General features: G+C 41.0%; 1 protein-coding gene across 1 annotated transcript in view; it reads left to right on the top strand.

Moving 5' to 3' along the window:
* mmp24 (matrix metallopeptidase 24) overlaps positions 1-17,500 on the top strand; it is a gene marked incomplete at both ends in the record, with an annotated part of 40,136 nt that overhangs the window by 5,695 nt on the left and 16,941 nt on the right. The window contains 2 exons of the mRNA XM_079218639.1: positions 14,361-14,509; positions 15,501-15,617. Of these exons, the coding sequence (XP_079074765.1) occupies positions 14,361-14,509; positions 15,501-15,617 (266 nt within the window). The remainder of the gene's footprint in view (positions 1-14,360; positions 14,510-15,500; positions 15,618-17,500) is intronic.

The following is a 17,500-nucleotide window of genomic DNA, read 5'->3' as shown; positions in this document are numbered from 1 at the left end:
ACAGAAAGCATTAACACAAATGATTTCGTCGCCTTCAGCTTGTTGCACTGACAACAGGAGTGTGTGATCGCCGAGGGAAGAGGAGACTCAGGAGCTCTGCAGGCCCAGTGGAGGGAGAGAGATGGAGAGAGAGAGAGGGAGAGAGAGAGAGAGAGAGGGAGAGGGAGAGAGAGAGAGGGAGAGAGAGATGGAGAGAGAGAGAGAGAGATGGAGAGAGAGAGAGAGAAAAAGAGAGAGAGGGAGAGAGAGAGCAGAGGGAGAGGAGGCGTTCAAGTCTTTGTCTGACTCACTGCTCCTTTGTCCTTTGCCTGTTTACACAACGGGTCAAAACCTACTAATGTTTGTGTTTTTTGGATGGAATCTTTTTGGCTCTGAGGTATAAAACTGTTTTGTGGGCTGAAGCTGTTCAGATTGTTCCAACGCTCAAATGCACGATTTCCTTTGTTACGTCTTGTCCCATCAGTGTTTTACTGTGTGAAGCACCTTGAGATTCATCCGGTCTTCCTAAGTGTTCATACAAATGAAAAGCATCTCTGCTATTATGACGGCAGTGTTGTGATGGTCCTGATGGTTTTGAACCACCGACCCGTTGATAAGAGCGGCTGAGCTTCTCCACCGTTCCTCTGGTGCTTCTGTTCTTTGCCTCCGGAGGGCTGGACGATGACGGGGTGAAACACATTGATTGTTTGATTATTAATTGCTTTAGTCTTTTCTCTTTGTGCAATCAGTGGGTTTGTCCTGAGAACTGCTGCTTGTTCATGAGGAGGAGTGGGCCTTCACAGCAGAAACAAAGAGATGGAAGAAGCATCAAAGCTCAGTGAGCGATAGAGATTCTGATACCTGAACTAGTACCCAGACTATAGCACTGTGTTTAAAATAAACTAGCATAATCCATAATTCCATCTCTAATATCTATTTTATATTGCTGTGAAAAACATCTCCTTAAAAATGAATTTCTAGACAAATAACACATTTTCACATTTGAACACATCACAATAACATTAGAATTGTCCTTCGCATAATATTCATCTTTACTGAATAGAGCTTGAGCATCAAATTGTTCTCAATGCAACATCCGATAGCGTTAGCTGTTAGCACTGTTTAGTTATTTAGACTGCGCCGAACTACCAACTTTAGTTGCCTAAACCGAACTTCGTATTCTTCATATTCTTCATAGCAGATAAATGAAGCTAGCGGGCTGTAGGTGTAAACAGAACATCAGTCCAGAGAAGTGGACCTGCAGAGCCGCGTGTCTGTGGAGGCGGAGATATGTTTACATGGAGGACTTCATGTCCACAGATATTAATGATTTCATCCCCGTTCAGAACGTTTTGGCCTTTTAATCTTGTTGTTTTTCTTTCTGTCGCTCTCTCTCTCTCTCTCTCTCTCCCTCTCTCTCTCCCTCTTTCCCTCTCTCTCTCTCTCTCTCTCTCTCTCTCTCCACGCCCACACACTCTTTAGTGCACGCCGCTCCGTGCACGCCCCTCCATGTGTGCCTCTCCGTGCACGCCCCTCCGTGCACGCCCCTCCGTGCACGCCCCTCCGTGCACGCCGCTCCGTGCGCTGCAGCTGTAGCTCAGAGTCTCGTTGAGGGTTTTGTTGTTCGGAGCCGGAGACAAACTACATGTGCAGATGATCTTGAAGTAGAAGCAGCAATGTGACTCAACCTTCTACTTGCAATAATTTAATGTGTTTCATAACTCTCGATCGCTCTATTCTGGTCAGACTACCGTCATGTGTGTCATTACGCTCCTTCTCCTGAACCAACGTCTGACTCTGAGATGTGTTTACAGAAACATGACATCATTCACCCACTGATGGGAGGAGCCACATCAACATTCATACACCGTAGAGCAGCTACAGGAGACATTTAGGGTTAAGAGTCTTGCTCAAGGACACATCGACATGGGCTAGCTGAGCCAGGGATCGAACCGCCGATCCTATGATTGAAGGACCCTGCTCTCCACTGAGCCATAGTCGCCCAGCGGTTGCTTCTGAAAGAGGGAATTACATTTAACTGGCAACCTGAACGGTGACTTTCCTGCCTGGAAAAATCATGTAATCTCCCTTTTGCTGAAGCTGTTAAACAGGTTGTTTTTAGCTTTTTTATTTGAAGCTAAGCGCTAACAATCACACGGCCTTCGACAACAGAAGTACAAAATGATGCAACGCAGAAGTGCTCTATTCAGGCAAAGAATGAGGTGAATACAAGCATATATATGTGTGTATATATATATATATATATATATATATATATATATATATATATATATATATATATGTATGTGTGTGTATATATATACAGTATATATACCTCACACAACCGCCTGAGACCGAGTTTGACCTTCGTTTCCTTCATAGAGGTCACCTGTCAGTCTAGCGGTGTTGGTGGTGGCAGCTGTGATGTGATGCGTATTAATTATTAGATTAATTTAATGTTCATTTCATGGCCATCTTTAATCTGCAGCTTCAGACGTCGTGTGTGTTCGTGCAGTTGACGACGGCGGCGGCCTTGACTTTGTTGTTGCTTAGTAACTGTGCAGATGCAAATCCACCAAAAATTATAATTAAGATGAATAAAAAGCCAGTTGCTTAAAAATAAGTAAAATAGGTAAGAAGAGATATCAAGATATCAAACGTTTGGATCAATCAATGAACTCGATGGGTTCCAGAACGCAAACATAATAATTAAGTGTTTCTTTACTTTAAATCAAAGTCCCTTTGATGCCTCAGAACGAGTGTTGCAGAAAGGCGCGCCGCTCCTTTTAATAACTCCATGAATAAGAGAGACAAACACAGTGATCATAACTCGCTCCGAGGCTGCAGCGGTTTGATGTTTTATTTGAGCTCTCAGACTCTGACGCTCAGCTGGGACCGACTCCCAAACTGCGTCGTCCTCGAGTGAAAAACAGGAACATGGTTTTTGGGGAATTCTGAAAAAAAAAAGAGCTAGTAATGTTAGCAGCACCGCTAACAGAGAACCAACAGGAGGAGAGCTAGTAATGTTAGCAGCACCGCTAACGGAGAACCAGTGAAGGTTCACTTCAGTTACATTATGAGGCGTTCAGGCTCTGCTCGGTGAACATGAGTACTGGCTGAAGGTAAACGATAACATTCTCATGATGCGTTCACATGTAATCTAGTAAAATGTAGTGTTGGTAATGAATATAAAATAGATATCAGAGATTAATTATGAGCTGTTTCACTTCCTAAGCTCATTATTTCACTTAATTAACATTGAGAATTAATATAAAAATAATATCTGTTTTTTAGTTATCTTTTGAATTGTTGGTTTTTATAAAGAAACAAACCTATAAATGACTATAACATGTATAAATGTTGATGGTTTGCAGACTTCAGAGGGTTGAAAGACCAGCTGCCGTAATCAAACAGCAAAAACATCTGTCTCTGTTAATATGGATCGTCAACGATCAATAATTGGTATCAGTGGCAAATGAAAACCGGATCAGAGATCTAAAAGTTATATTTGCGTCCTCCTTTCTTTCTGTCTGGATCTGATCTGAGTTTACGCTCCGCTGACGTCAGAGTCATCGTCCTGGAAACAAATGCTGACTGAAGACCAGATAACTTTATTACTTCAATCATCCAGACAATAAAAGTGATGAACAGCTTTTCTTTCTCTGCAGCAGAAAGAAAAGAAGAAATAAAACAGAGTTTATTAAATCTAATTTGATCACGTCGGGGATCGTCTTCTGCTGCCGAGCGCAAACATGCCATCACCAAACGTCTACACGTCTACACGTCTACACGTCTACACGTATACACGTCTACACGTCTACACGTCTACACGTCTACTCGTCTACTCGTCTATACGTATACACGTCTACTCGTCTACACGTCTACACGTATACACGTCTACTCGTCTACTCGTCTACTCGTCTATACGTATACACGTCTACTCGTCTACTCGTCTACTCGTCTACACGTCTACTCGTCTACACGTCTACTCGTCTACTCGTCTACACACACGTCTACTCGTCTACACGTCTACACGTATACACGTCTACTCGTCTACTCGTCTATACGTATACACGTCTACTCGTCTACTCGTCTACACGTCTACACGTCTACACGTCTACACACACGTCTACTCGTCTACACGTCTACTCGTCTACACACACGTCTACACGTCTACACGTCTACTCGTCTACTCGTCTACACACACGTCTACTCGTCTACACGTCTACTCGTCTACACACACGTCTACTCGTCTACACGTCTACTCGTCTACTCGTCTACACGTCTACACGTCTACACGTATACACGTCTACTCGTCTACTCGTCTACACACACGTCTACTCGTCTACACGTCTACACGTATACACGTCTACTCGTCTACTCGTCTACTCGTCTACTCGTCTATACGTATACACGTCTACTCGTCTACTCGTCTACTCGTCTACACGTCTACTCGTCTACACGTCTACTCGTCTACTCGTCTACACACACGTCTACTCGTCTACACGTCTACACGTATACACGTCTACTCGTCTACTCGTCTATACGTATACACGTCTACTCGTCTACTCGTCTACACGTCTACACGTCTACACGTCTACACACACGTCTACTCGTCTACACGTCTACTCGTCTACACACACGTCTACACGTCTACACGTCTACTCGTCTACTCGTCTACACACACGTCTACTCGTCTACACGTCTACTCGTCTACACACACGTCTACTCGTCTACACGTCTACTCGTCTACTCGTCTACACGTCTACACGTCTACACGTATACACGTCTACTCGTCTACTCGTCTACACACACGTCTACTCGTCTACACGTCTACACGTATACACGTCTACTCGTCTACTCGTCTACTCGTCTACTCGTCTATACGTATACACGTCTACTCGTCTACTCGTCTACACGTCTACATGTCTACTCGTCTACTCGTCTACTCGTCTACACACACGTCTACTCGTCTACACGTCTACTCGTCTACTCGTCTACACACACGTCTACTCGTCTACACGTCTACTCGTCTACTCGTCTACTCGTCTACACACACGTCTACTCGTCTACACGTCTACTCGTCTACACACACGTCTACTCGTCTACACGTCTACTCGTCTACTCGTCTACACGTCTACACACACGTCTACTCGTCTACACGTCTACTCGTCTACACGTCTACACGTATACACGTCTACTCGTCTACTCGTCTACTCGTCTACTCGTCTATACGTATACACGTCTACTCGTCTACTCGTCTACACGTCTACATGTCTACTCGTCTACTCGTCTACTCGTCTACACACACGTCTACTCGTCTACACGTCTACTCGTCTACTCGTCTACACACACGTCTACTCGTCTACACGTCTACTCGTCTACTCGTCTACTCGTCTACACACACGTCTACTCGTCTACACGTCTACTCGTCTACACACACGTCTACTCGTCTACACGTCTACTCGTCTACTCGTCTACACGTCTACACACACGTCTACTCGTCTACACGTCTACTCGTCTACTCGTCTACACGTCTACACACACGTCTACTCGTCTACACGTCTACTCGTCTACTCGTCTACTCGTCTACACGTCTACTCGTCTACTCGTCTACACACACGTCTACTCGTCTACACGTCTACTCGTCTACTCGTCTACTCGTCTACACGTCTACTCGTCTACTCGTCTACACACACGTCTACTCGTCTACACGTCTACACGTCTACTCGTCTACTCGTCTACACGTCTACTCGTCTACTCGTCTACACACACGTCTACTCGTCTACACGTCTACACGTCTACACGTCTACTCGTCTACACGTGTACACACACGTCTACACGTGTAGACGTGTAGACGTGTGTGTACACGTGTAGACGTGGAGACGTGTAGACGTGTAGACGTAGACGTAGACGTGTAGACGTTTAGACATGTAGACGTGTAGACGTAGACGTAGACGTGTAGACGTTTAGACATGTAGACGAGTAGACGTAGACGTAGACGTGGAGACGTGTAGACGTGTAGACGTTTAGACATGTAGACGTGTAGACGTAGACGTGTAGACGTAGACGTAGACGTTTAGACATGTAGACGTGTAGACGTAGACGTAGACGTGTAGACGTGTAGACGTTTAGACATGTAGACGTGTAGACGTAGACGTAGACGTGTAGACGTGTAGACGTTTAGACATGTAGACGTGTAGACGTAGACGTGTAGACGTAGACGTAGACGTTTAGACATGTAGACGTGTAGACGTAGACGTAGACGTGTAGACGTGTAGACGTTTAGACATGTAGACGTGTAGACGTAGACGTAGACGTTTAGACGTTTAGACGTGTAGACGTAGACGTGCACATCTACACATCAACACATCTGCCTCTTCAGAGGAAGTCCTCCCCAACAAAACGAACCCATGAAGTTATTCACTCGCCGGTTTGACTTGTGAGACGTCTTCAGATTGGAATCTTGTTATTTACATGTTGATGTTTCGCCTGACGAAAGGTCCTCGGAGGTCGAGATCAAACGAGACTCTTCTTCACTCCGCTGGTGGTTCGGATCCCCTTCAACCGGTTGTGGTTCATTTTCAACGGTTCAATGTCAACGCTCTGAAGTTTGCAAACCATCAACAATGTCTTCATTTTATAGTAATTTATATAGAAAAGGTTTATTTACTCGTAAAACACAAAAGATTAGAAAATAACAGATATTGTTATCGTCATTCTTACTGTTGATGAAGTGTAATAATGAGCTCAATAATTCATCAATAATATCTATTTTATATTCATGTGAAAACATCTGGATTTATTCTAGTTCATCACCAACACATTTTACTAGATTTCTTTAAAGGGAGCACTCTCGCTGAGACGTAAATAGTTTATCAGGCCGGAGACGAGGTCTATTTTTATCACAGCAGACAGACGGAGGAGAAAGACAGGTTGAGAGAGAGGAGAGAGAGAGAGAGTGTGTCAAGAAACACAACTGTTTCCTTGTCTTTTAACAAATTTACTGCAATCGTGTTGTTGTAATGCTTTGGCAATATTGTCTTTGTTTACATTCATGCCAATAAAGCTCATTGAATTGAATTGAGAGAGGCTGAGAGAGAGAGAGAGAGAGAGAGACAGGCTGAGAGAGAGAGAGAGACAGACTGAGAGAGAAAGAGAGAGAGAGAGAGAGAAAGAGAGAGAGAGGGAGACAGGCTGAGAGAGAAAGAGAGAGAGAGAGAGGCTGAGAGAGAGAGAGAGAGAGAGAGAGAGAGAGACAGGCAGACAGGTGAACGCTTCTATATTATAAAACAATATATTTAAAAGCTCTTGTTCTGTTGGGATTATATATGACATATGAAAGTTATTGAGTCTTTAAAAGTTTGATTCACACGTGTTGCCCCTCCCCTCTCTTTTGATAGGCCGAAACTGAAAAGGGAATCTTTGAAGCGTAAACTGTGGGTTTCTAAAGGTTTGATGAATGCATTCATATTCGGTTGTTTTTATGTAATTTATGGATTCAGTCGTGGCCATCAGGGCCTGTAACCCATCTCTGCTGGCCTAAACAGAATCACAAAGTTATAGCTATTTTATAATTGAATTGTTTTTCATAAATACACGACATGTATTATAATTATTTTTCCCTATTAGCTTATTTTCTCATTGCACAGCTCCTGTCTTCCTCTGTTGCTCTGCTTCAGCCTGCAGCACTGCTTCCAGTGCAGCTGGTTTTAAGGAGAGCTCTCATCCAATCAGATTTCACCTCTGTGTCTCTATGGATGCAGAGCACTTCTAGCTGGTCTTTGCAGAATAAAGTCATGGAGACGTTCTCGTGATGTCATAGTCTTCAACCAATCAGATCTTTAGTTTGACATGCTGGGCGTATTCTTTGACGTGCAGCGCCTGCAAGGTGGCGTCAGCACTAACATGAGCTGTGATTGGCCAGTGGGCCAGTGTGACTTCTGTCAACAGAAAGCTAGCTAGCTGCTAGCATGACTCAGTAGCAGTAAGAAGAGTTTAGGATGAAACATAAGAGAAGTTATGACATGTTTAGTGTCCCATGATGCTTTGCCTGGTGGTGACCTGTCCTGCTTCCTGATACTTGTACTTGTACTAATACTTGTACTAATACTTGTACTGATACTTGTACTGATGCGTTGACATTGAGACGGGAACAAGAAGGAAAACTTAGCCAATGAGATTCAGTTTTTTGTTTTTAAAACACATAACTTTGCCATGTTCGTTACGATATATTTATTGAACAACGATTTGTGTTGCTGCCCTCACGTTATATGACACTTGTGTGTGTGTGTGTGTGTGTGTGTGTGTGTGTGTGTGTGTGTGTGTGTGTGTGTGTGTGTGTGTGTGTGTTCAGAGCTGGAGTAATTGTTGTATAATAGCAGCTGAATTATTTACTTCAAACTGCTTCGTCTGAGCCAGCAGCAGCTGGCCCACTAGTCTGCAGAGTGCACACACACACACACACACACACACACACACACACACACACACACACACACACACACACACACACACACACACACTTACATACTGACTAATGCAGTATTGAAGCCCTTGGAGACTTCTTTGCAGAGAGTGCTGTGTGTGTGTGTGTGTGTGTGTGTGTGTGTGTGTGTGTGTGTGTGTGTGTGTGTGTGTGTGTGTGTGTGTGTGTGTGTGTGTATACAGGACACTCTAGAGTCTTAAGGCTCCACTTCTCTTTCAAAACCTTTTTTTGGCAACTTCTTTCTTATGCAGCAGTCCGAAGTTGAAGGAGATTACTGAATTAAATATTAATAGCTTGGAAACAAAAAAAAGAGCTTATTGTTTGAAATAAAAAACATTGATGTCTCAAGTTTTAACATTTCTTATAGATTAAAAAGCGTAATTGTTTGGGCTGTTCTCATTCATCTCTGTTTTGTTCTCATCATCGTGTTCTGGACGGATCCTTCACAGGGATCTGAGGAGATGTTGTCGTCGCCACAGATGCTTCAATAGATCCTCAGTTTCCTCGCGGACATCCGGGATGAAGGCGATCAGATCTCGGTCTGACTAAGCCGCTGCTCATTGTTTGAGCCGCTGGAAGCAGACGGTCTGAGTCTGACATCAATCCCTTCAGCGACTGATGGAGGTGATGAAAGTCAACTTGGTTTCATGGAGCGGAGGGGCGTCGTTGTTGTCAATTAGCGACCGTCTAGTTAGCTCGGTGTCATTCCAGCTGGTCTCATGCAGCATTCGGGGCGATAACTACGAAAAACAATGCACTAGGGCCGGGGCGGTATGGCCAAAAATTCATATCACGGTATTTTGTAAGATTCTGGCGGTTTCATGGTATATCATGGTATTTTTTTCCGAGTAAACACATTCATTCATTGATGCTGAAAAGGACCGCCGGCCAACTGAACAGCTGTTAGTGGTGAGCAGCTGTTGTACGTTGGTACATAGAGGGTGTTAGGAAGCTAAACATGGAGGGACTTAGGACCCAGGGGAATGTAGGTGAAAAAAAACAGCACGGAGTTTCTTCTTGTGATAGTGGGCAGGCTGTACCCAGCATGCAGTTCGGCGGTGTAATTGTATGAATGTACAATTATTAGTGTTATAAATTGTTTATGTGTCACAAACTGTTGTGTCGTGATGTTTAACCTGTTAAAAAGCGTTAGTTGTGAGTTATTAATTGTTGTTACAACCATAACTAAAGTTATAACCATGACTAAAGTTATAACATGACTAAAGTTGTCACATGACAAAAGTTATAACATGACTAAAGTTAGAACCATAACTAAAGTTACAACATGACTAAAGTTACAACATGACGAAAGTTAGAACATGACTAAAGTTATAACATGACTAAAGTTAGAACATGACTAAAGTTATAACATGACTAAAGTTAGAACATGACTAAAGTTATAACATGACGAAAGTTAGAACCATAACTAAAGTTACAACATGACTAAAGTTACAACATGACTAAAGTTAGAACATGACTAAAGTTGCAACATGACTAAAGTTACAACATGACTAAAGTTACAACATGACTAAAGTTATAACATGACTAAAGTTATAACCATGAATAAAGTTATAACATGACGGAAGTTATAACCATGACGAAAGTTGTAACCATGACGAAAGTTATAACATGACTAAAGTTATAACATGACTAAAGTTATAACATGACTAAAGTTATAACATGACTGAAGTTGTAACATGACTAAAGTTATAACCATGACTAAAGTTAGAACATGACTAAAGTTAGAACCATGACTAAAGTTAGAACATGACTAAAGTTATAACATGACTAAAGTTACAACCATGACTAAAGTTATAACATGACTAAAGTTATAACATGACTAAAGTTAGAACCATGACTAAAGTTACAACATGACTAAAGTTATAACATGACTAAAGTTATAACATAACTAAAGTTAGAACCATGACTAAAGTTACAACATGACTAAAGCTATAACATGACTAAAGTTATAACATGACTAAAGTTATAACCATGACTAAAGCTATAACATGACTAAAGTTAGAACCATGACTAAAGTTATAACATGACTAAAGTTATAACCATGACTAAAGTTATAACATGACTAAAGTTAGAACCATGACTAAAGTTACAACATGACTAAAGTTATAACATGACTAAAGTTACAACATGACTAAAGTCATAACATGACTAAAGTTATAACATGACTAAAGTTATAGCCATGACTAAAGCTATAACATGACTAAAGTTATAACCATGACTAAAGTTATAACCATGACTAAAGTTATAACATGACTAAAGTTAGAACCATGACTAAAGTTATAACATGACTAAAGTTATAGCCATGACTAAAGCTATAACATGACTAAAGTTAGAACCATGACTAAAGTTAGAACCATGACTAAAGTTACAACATGACTAAAATTATGACATGACTAAAGTTATAACATGACTAAAGTTAGAACCATGACTAAAGTTACAACATGACTAAAGTTACAACATGACTAAAGTTATAACATGACTAAAGTTAGAACCATGACTGAAGTTACAACATGACTAAAGTTATAACATGACTGAAGTTAGAACCATGACTAAAGTTAGAACCATGACTAAAGTTACAACATGACTAAAGTTATAACATGACTGAAGTTAGAACCATGACTAAAGTTAGAACCATGACTAAAGTTACAACATGACTAAAGTTATAACATGACTAAAGTTATAACATGACTAAAGTTATAACCATGACTAAAGTTAGAACCATGACTAAAGTTACAACATGACTAAAGTTATGACATGACTAAAGTTATGACATGACTAAAGTTATAACATGACTAAAGTTAGAACCATGACTAAAGTTACAACATGACTAAAGTTACAACATGACTAAAGTTATAACATGACTAAAGTTAGAACCATGACTGAAGTTACAACATGACTAAAGTTATAACATGACTGAAGTTAGAACCATGACTAAAGTTAGAACCATGACTAAAGTTACAACATGACTAAAGTTATGACATGACTAAAGTTAGAACCATGACTAAAGTTACAACATGACTAAAGTTATGACATGACTAAAGTTATAACATGACTAAAGTTAGAACCATGACTAAAGTTACAACATGACTAAAGTTATGACATGACTAAAGTTATAACATGACTAAAGTTATAACATGACTAATGTTAGAACCATGACTAAAGTTAGAACCATGACTAAAGTTAGAACCATGACTAAAGTTACAACATGACTAAAGTTATGACATGACTAAAGTTATAACATGACTAAAGTTAGAACATGACTAAAGTTAGAACCATGACTAAAGTTACAACATGACTAAAGTTAAGACATGACTAAAGTTATAACATGACTAAAGTTAGAACCATGACTAAAGTTACAACATGACTAAAGTTACAACATGACTAAAGTTATAACATGACTAAAGTTATAACCATGACTAAAGCTATAACATGACTAAAGTTATAACATGACTAAAGTTATAACATGACTAAAGTTAGAACCATGACTAAAGTTACAACATGACTAAAGTTAGAACCATGACTGAAGTTACAACATGACTAAAGTTATAACATGACTAAAGTTATAACATGACTAAAGTTATAACATGACTAAAGTTAGAACCATGACTAAAGTTATAACCATGACTAAAGTTATAACATGACTAAAGTTAGAACCATGACTAAAGTTATAACATGACTAAAGTTAGAACCATGACTAAAGTTATAACCATGACTAAAGTTATAACCATGACTAAAGTTATAACATGACTAAAGTTATAACATGACTAAAGTTAGAACCATGACTAAAGTTAGAACCATGACTAAAGTTACAACATGACTAAAGTTATGACATGACTAAAGTTATAACCATGACTAAAGTTATAACATGACTAAAGTTAGAACCATGACTAAAGTTATAACATGACTAAAGTTAGAACCATGACTAAAGTTATAACATGACTAAAGTTAGAACCATGACTAAAGTTATAACATGAGTAAAGTTATAACATGACTAAAGTTATAACATGACTAAAGTTACAACATGACTAAAGTTATAACATGACTAAAGTTATAACATGACTAAAGTTATAACATGACTAAAGTTACAACATGACTAAAGTTACAACATGACTAAAGTTATAACATGACTAAAGTTATAACATGACTAAAGCTATAACATGACTAAAGTTAGAACCATGACTAAAGTTAGAACATGACTAAAGTTATAGCATGACTAAAGTTACAACATGACTAAAGCTATAACATGACAGGAAGTAGCTCAGACCGCTGCGTCCTCAGCGGTGAACAATACATTCTGCTGCCTGCTGAAGAGCGACAACAGTTGTTACGGCTATATGACGGTATATGAAAAATTCCTACCGTATGAAAATTTGAAACCGGTATACCGCCCAGCCTTACAATGCACCGTAATTAGATCATCTGACAAAATTGTTTTGTATCGCAACCGAGGAAGTATGAAGGTCGCAGAAGCCGACTCAGCGTTTAACAAGGACAAATGAGGTCCAATGAGGACGTGTGTTCACCTGCTGTCGCCTCAACCCGACGCAGCTTCCTTTAAGACGGAGCTTCAGTTGGAAAACACTGAATTTATGTCACGAGGCACAAAATACAACGAGTCCCTTTTCATATGAAACGTTGATTATTTTCACAAAACAAGTGATTACATTATATTTCGGAGTGAAACTGAAATGAGGGATTTTATTTCCTCAGATGGGAAAGTGTGCACGAGGTTTGTGAGTGTCGTTGTAGCCGAGTGCTGGTTGCTGGTTGCTGGTTGCTGGGCTTGAACTGGCTGCCACACTCTGAAATATTAATGACCTGCAGAAGAGCTCAGCCTCCTCGTTATCTCTCCTCTCATCTATCTCCCTGCTGCTCTTTCTGTTTCCTCTCTTCCTTTCTTCCCTCCTCATTTATCTCTCTCTCTCTCTCTCTCTCTCTCTCTCTCTCTCTCTCTCTCTCTCTCTCTGAAGGGCTGTGAGATTGGGTTATGTCATATTAAAGAGACAGGTGGACTGCAAAGCGGAAAAATACAACATTTAATAAGAATCTTCAGAGGAAACTTGCGGATTCAGCATTGATTTTGGATCCTTGTGAAAAAATATTTCTGTCTTCCCTCTGACTTATTCCACAAATCTCTTCTCGTCCTCCTTCTCTTCCTTTCTATCCTCTCACTTTGTGGCTCCGCCCTTCATTTTCATCTTCTCGATCAGAGGACAACTTTAACATTCAAGAAACTCCACATGAAATGAAATGAATATTATAACTTTACAGCAGTTGTAGATCCCTGAGACTGAACTACGCCTCTCAGATCTAGAAGAGGTCTAAAACCATTCAAAGATGGCCGACTTGGCTCCATTGATGTACAGGAAGCGGTCACTGGGACTTTAATACTTACAATACAAACTTGGAAAGTTCAGCAATTACAATGTGTGTCTATTTATTGATGTATTTCCCAAATGGATTCATGGACTTTGGAAACTGTGGACTTCAGAGATGATGACGTCATCAACAGGAAGGACCGCGATGTCTTAAATACTAAAACAACATCCCTATGTTCCACGTTAAGTCGTTCAGAGTTGCACTCTGCTCTTCACTGATTGGTCGTCTAGTCTTTACTTGTGCTTTTTAATGTTTTTTTTAATGTTTTAGTCATGACTCGTCTCTGCCATCACAATCATCTTCACAATATTGCGCATGCTTAGTTCTTACACCTCAAAGAGACTTTTTGAGGCTGCAGAGAAACTCTCAAAGAAAACCCAAATGGTTCTGCTCGTTGACACGTTCATCTCCTGGTTTAGCTGAAGCGCTATCTTTCATGTCTGGATTCTCACGGCGTGGTATTGATCACAACCTTTTCCCTCGTTCCTCTCAGACATGGCTGAAGAACTACGGATACCTGCTGCCGCACGACGTGCGCACGTCCGACCTGCGGCAGGAGAAAGCCATGCAGTCCGCCGTGGCCGCCATGCAGCGCTTCTACGGCATCCCGGTGACGGGAGTCCTGGACGAGACCACGATAGAGTGAGTAGCCCGGGGGTTCGATTCCAGAGGAGGACTCTCAGCCTCCGTGGGGAACGGAGAGTTCACGAACAGAGAAAAGTCTCTTATTTCAACAAGTTGGTGTTTTAATTGTAACGTTGTGTGTTGGTGAAGTCGTGAGCGTACGACGGGACGGACGGGAGTTTGGAAACGGATGTTTTTAGATTGTTTTTCCTCTGTTTGCTTTCATGAAGGACTTTTTTCTGTTCTTTGAGTTCTTGTTCCTCTGTAGAGGCGTGAGGAAGGTGTTCTTGGGGGATGCATGGCAAGTGATGCACAAATGGTCATTTTTTAACCTTTGACCGGTTTTAGTTTCCAACACAGCGATAATAATTCAAGGGATATTGTTCCAGATGATCCATTTATCCTCTTCCAGAAGAAACCCCCTGTAGGAGAACAAGAACAGCACAGGAGATTTGACGAGAAAATGGCCCCCAACCCTCCAAAAAAAGATGAAATATTTCATAATCTGTTTTTCTGCACAAACATCATTGGTAATTGTTGTAAATGAAGCTTCACACGAGCCTCAAACCGGCAACAAGTGTCTTGATAGGTGTCTTGCTCAACGACACAACGACATGGACTAGCAGAGCCCACATTATTCTCTGCCTTGTACCATCCTTAGTAATCAAGGAGCAGTGGGCTGTTCTTCCCCATGAGCTACATAAGAACTTTACTTTGTAGAAAAGTACAAAGTACACGGATATAAAATGCCTGTACTTTCGTGGAAATATTTACGTTACGGCGTTAATAATCGGTGATCACCCATTCTTGGCGTTTTTTCAAAACAAAAACAGCAAAAAAAAAGCCTATCTTACAGAGATGGGCTTTTTGTTGGGGGCATGAATATTTTTCTTCCTCCAAAGTGGGGCGTGACAAAAAAGGTTTGAGAACCACTGCTTTACCTCCACGGATTATAACTGAGTTCCCGATGCAGCTTCCTGTGTACTAAAGACTGAACTGTGGCGTCCAGGTGGATGCGGAGGCCTCGCTGTGGCGTCCCCGATCACCCTCACACCAGCCGGCGGCAGAGGAACAAACGCTACGCCCTGACGGGACAGAAGTGGAGAGACAAAAAGATCTCCTACAGGTATGTACCATCCCTTTGTTCTCGTCATCTGTAAATATCCATTATTCTCTCTCTTCCCGCTTGTTTCCTTTCCTTTCTCCACCCTCCTCCCTTCCCTCCCTTCCCTCCCTGATTGTCTCTCTCTCTCCCAGTCTGGACTTGGCTAATGTGAATTAGCTCTGTCCCACAGGACCCCTGAATGCATCACTGCATTACATCCACCCACTTGCCTCTCTCTCTCTCTCTCTCTCTCTCTCTCTCTCTCTCTCTCTCTCTCGTCTTCCTCTTACCTCCTCCTCTTCCTCTTCTTCTCCGTCTACATGCAGTGAAGCCTCCACTGTGCGATGCTCAGTCATGTAATATAGAATATAGGTCTGAAGCAGATTACAGCCGTCCCTCGAGATATTGAACGCTCCCCAACTCCCATTGTTGCTTCAGCCCACTTTATGCTCTCTTTTTCTCCCACTCTCGCTCTCATATTCATATTCATAATAGGCTCTAGTGTCATTAATTGAATAGAAACAATACTCTGTGTCTTTGAGCAGTTAAATAACCGGGGCGCCTTGTTTCTGTCTTCTGTTTCTCTCTGCCGGCATTGATGGACAACTCAGTCCATTTGAAGTTTCAAATAACAACACTGGTGACTAAACATTACAACTCAGTCTCATGGCATTCATGAGGTAGTCAGGATTTGCAATGTATTGGTTTTGTAGACAGGGAGAAAAGTGTTGTGTCCATTGGAATGAATTAGGAAGACATGTTAAAAATGAAAGTTAGGTTAGACAACTAAACCACCAACAGTTAGCTTTAGCCAACTAAACCACCAACAGTTAGCTTTAGACAACTAAACCACCAACAGTTAGCTTTAGACAACTAAACCACTAACAGTTAGTTTAGACAACTAAACCACTAACAGTTAGCTTTTGACAACTAAACCACCAACAGTTAGTTTAGACAACTAAACCACTAACAGTTAGTTTAGACAAATAAACCACCAACAGTTAGCTTTAGACAACTAAACCACCAACAGTTAGTTTAGACAACTAAACCACCAACAGTTAGCCTTAGACAGCTAAACCACCAACAGTTAGCTTTAGCTAGCTAAACCACAAACAGTTAGCTTTAGACAACTAAACCACCAACAGTTAGCTTTAGACAACTAAACCACCAACAGTTAGCTTTAGCCAACTAAACCACCAACAGTTAGCTTTAGACAGCTAAACCACCAACAGTTAGCTTTAGACAGCTAAACCACCAACAGTTAGCTTTAGACAGCTAAACCACCAACAGTTAGCTTTACACAACTAAACCACCAACAGTTAGTTTAAGACAGCTAAACCACCAACAGTTAGCTTTAGCCAACTAAACCACCAACAGTTAGCTTTAGACAACTAAACCACAAACAGTTAGCTTTAGACAACTAAACCACCAACAGTTAGCTTTAGACAACTAAACCACCAACAGTTAGCTTTAGCCAACTAAACCACCAACAGTTAGCTTTAGCCAACTAAACCACCAACAGTTAGCTTTAGACAGCTAAACCACCAACAGTTAGCTTTAGACAGCTAAACCACCAACAGTTAGCTTTAGACAGCTAAACCACCAACAGTTAGCTTTACACAACTAAACCACCAACAGTTAGTTTAAGACAGCTAAACCACCAACAGTTAGCTTTAGCCAACTAAACCACCAACAGTTAGCTTTAGCCAACTAAACCACCAACAGTTAGTTTAGCCAACTAAACCACCAACAGTTAGCTTTACACAGCTAAACCACCAACAGTTAGCTTTAGACAGCTAAACCACCAACAGTTAGCTTTAGACAGCTAAACCACCAACAGTTAGCTTTACACAACTAAACCACCAACAGTTAGTTTAAGACAACTAAACCACCAACAGTTAGTT

Source organism: Taurulus bubalis (genome assembly GCF_910589615.1).
Source record: "Taurulus bubalis genome assembly, chromosome: 5".
Taxonomy (NCBI): domain Eukaryota; kingdom Metazoa; phylum Chordata; class Actinopteri; order Perciformes; family Cottidae; genus Taurulus; species Taurulus bubalis.
This window is presented reverse-complemented; position numbering and strand designations above follow the sequence as displayed.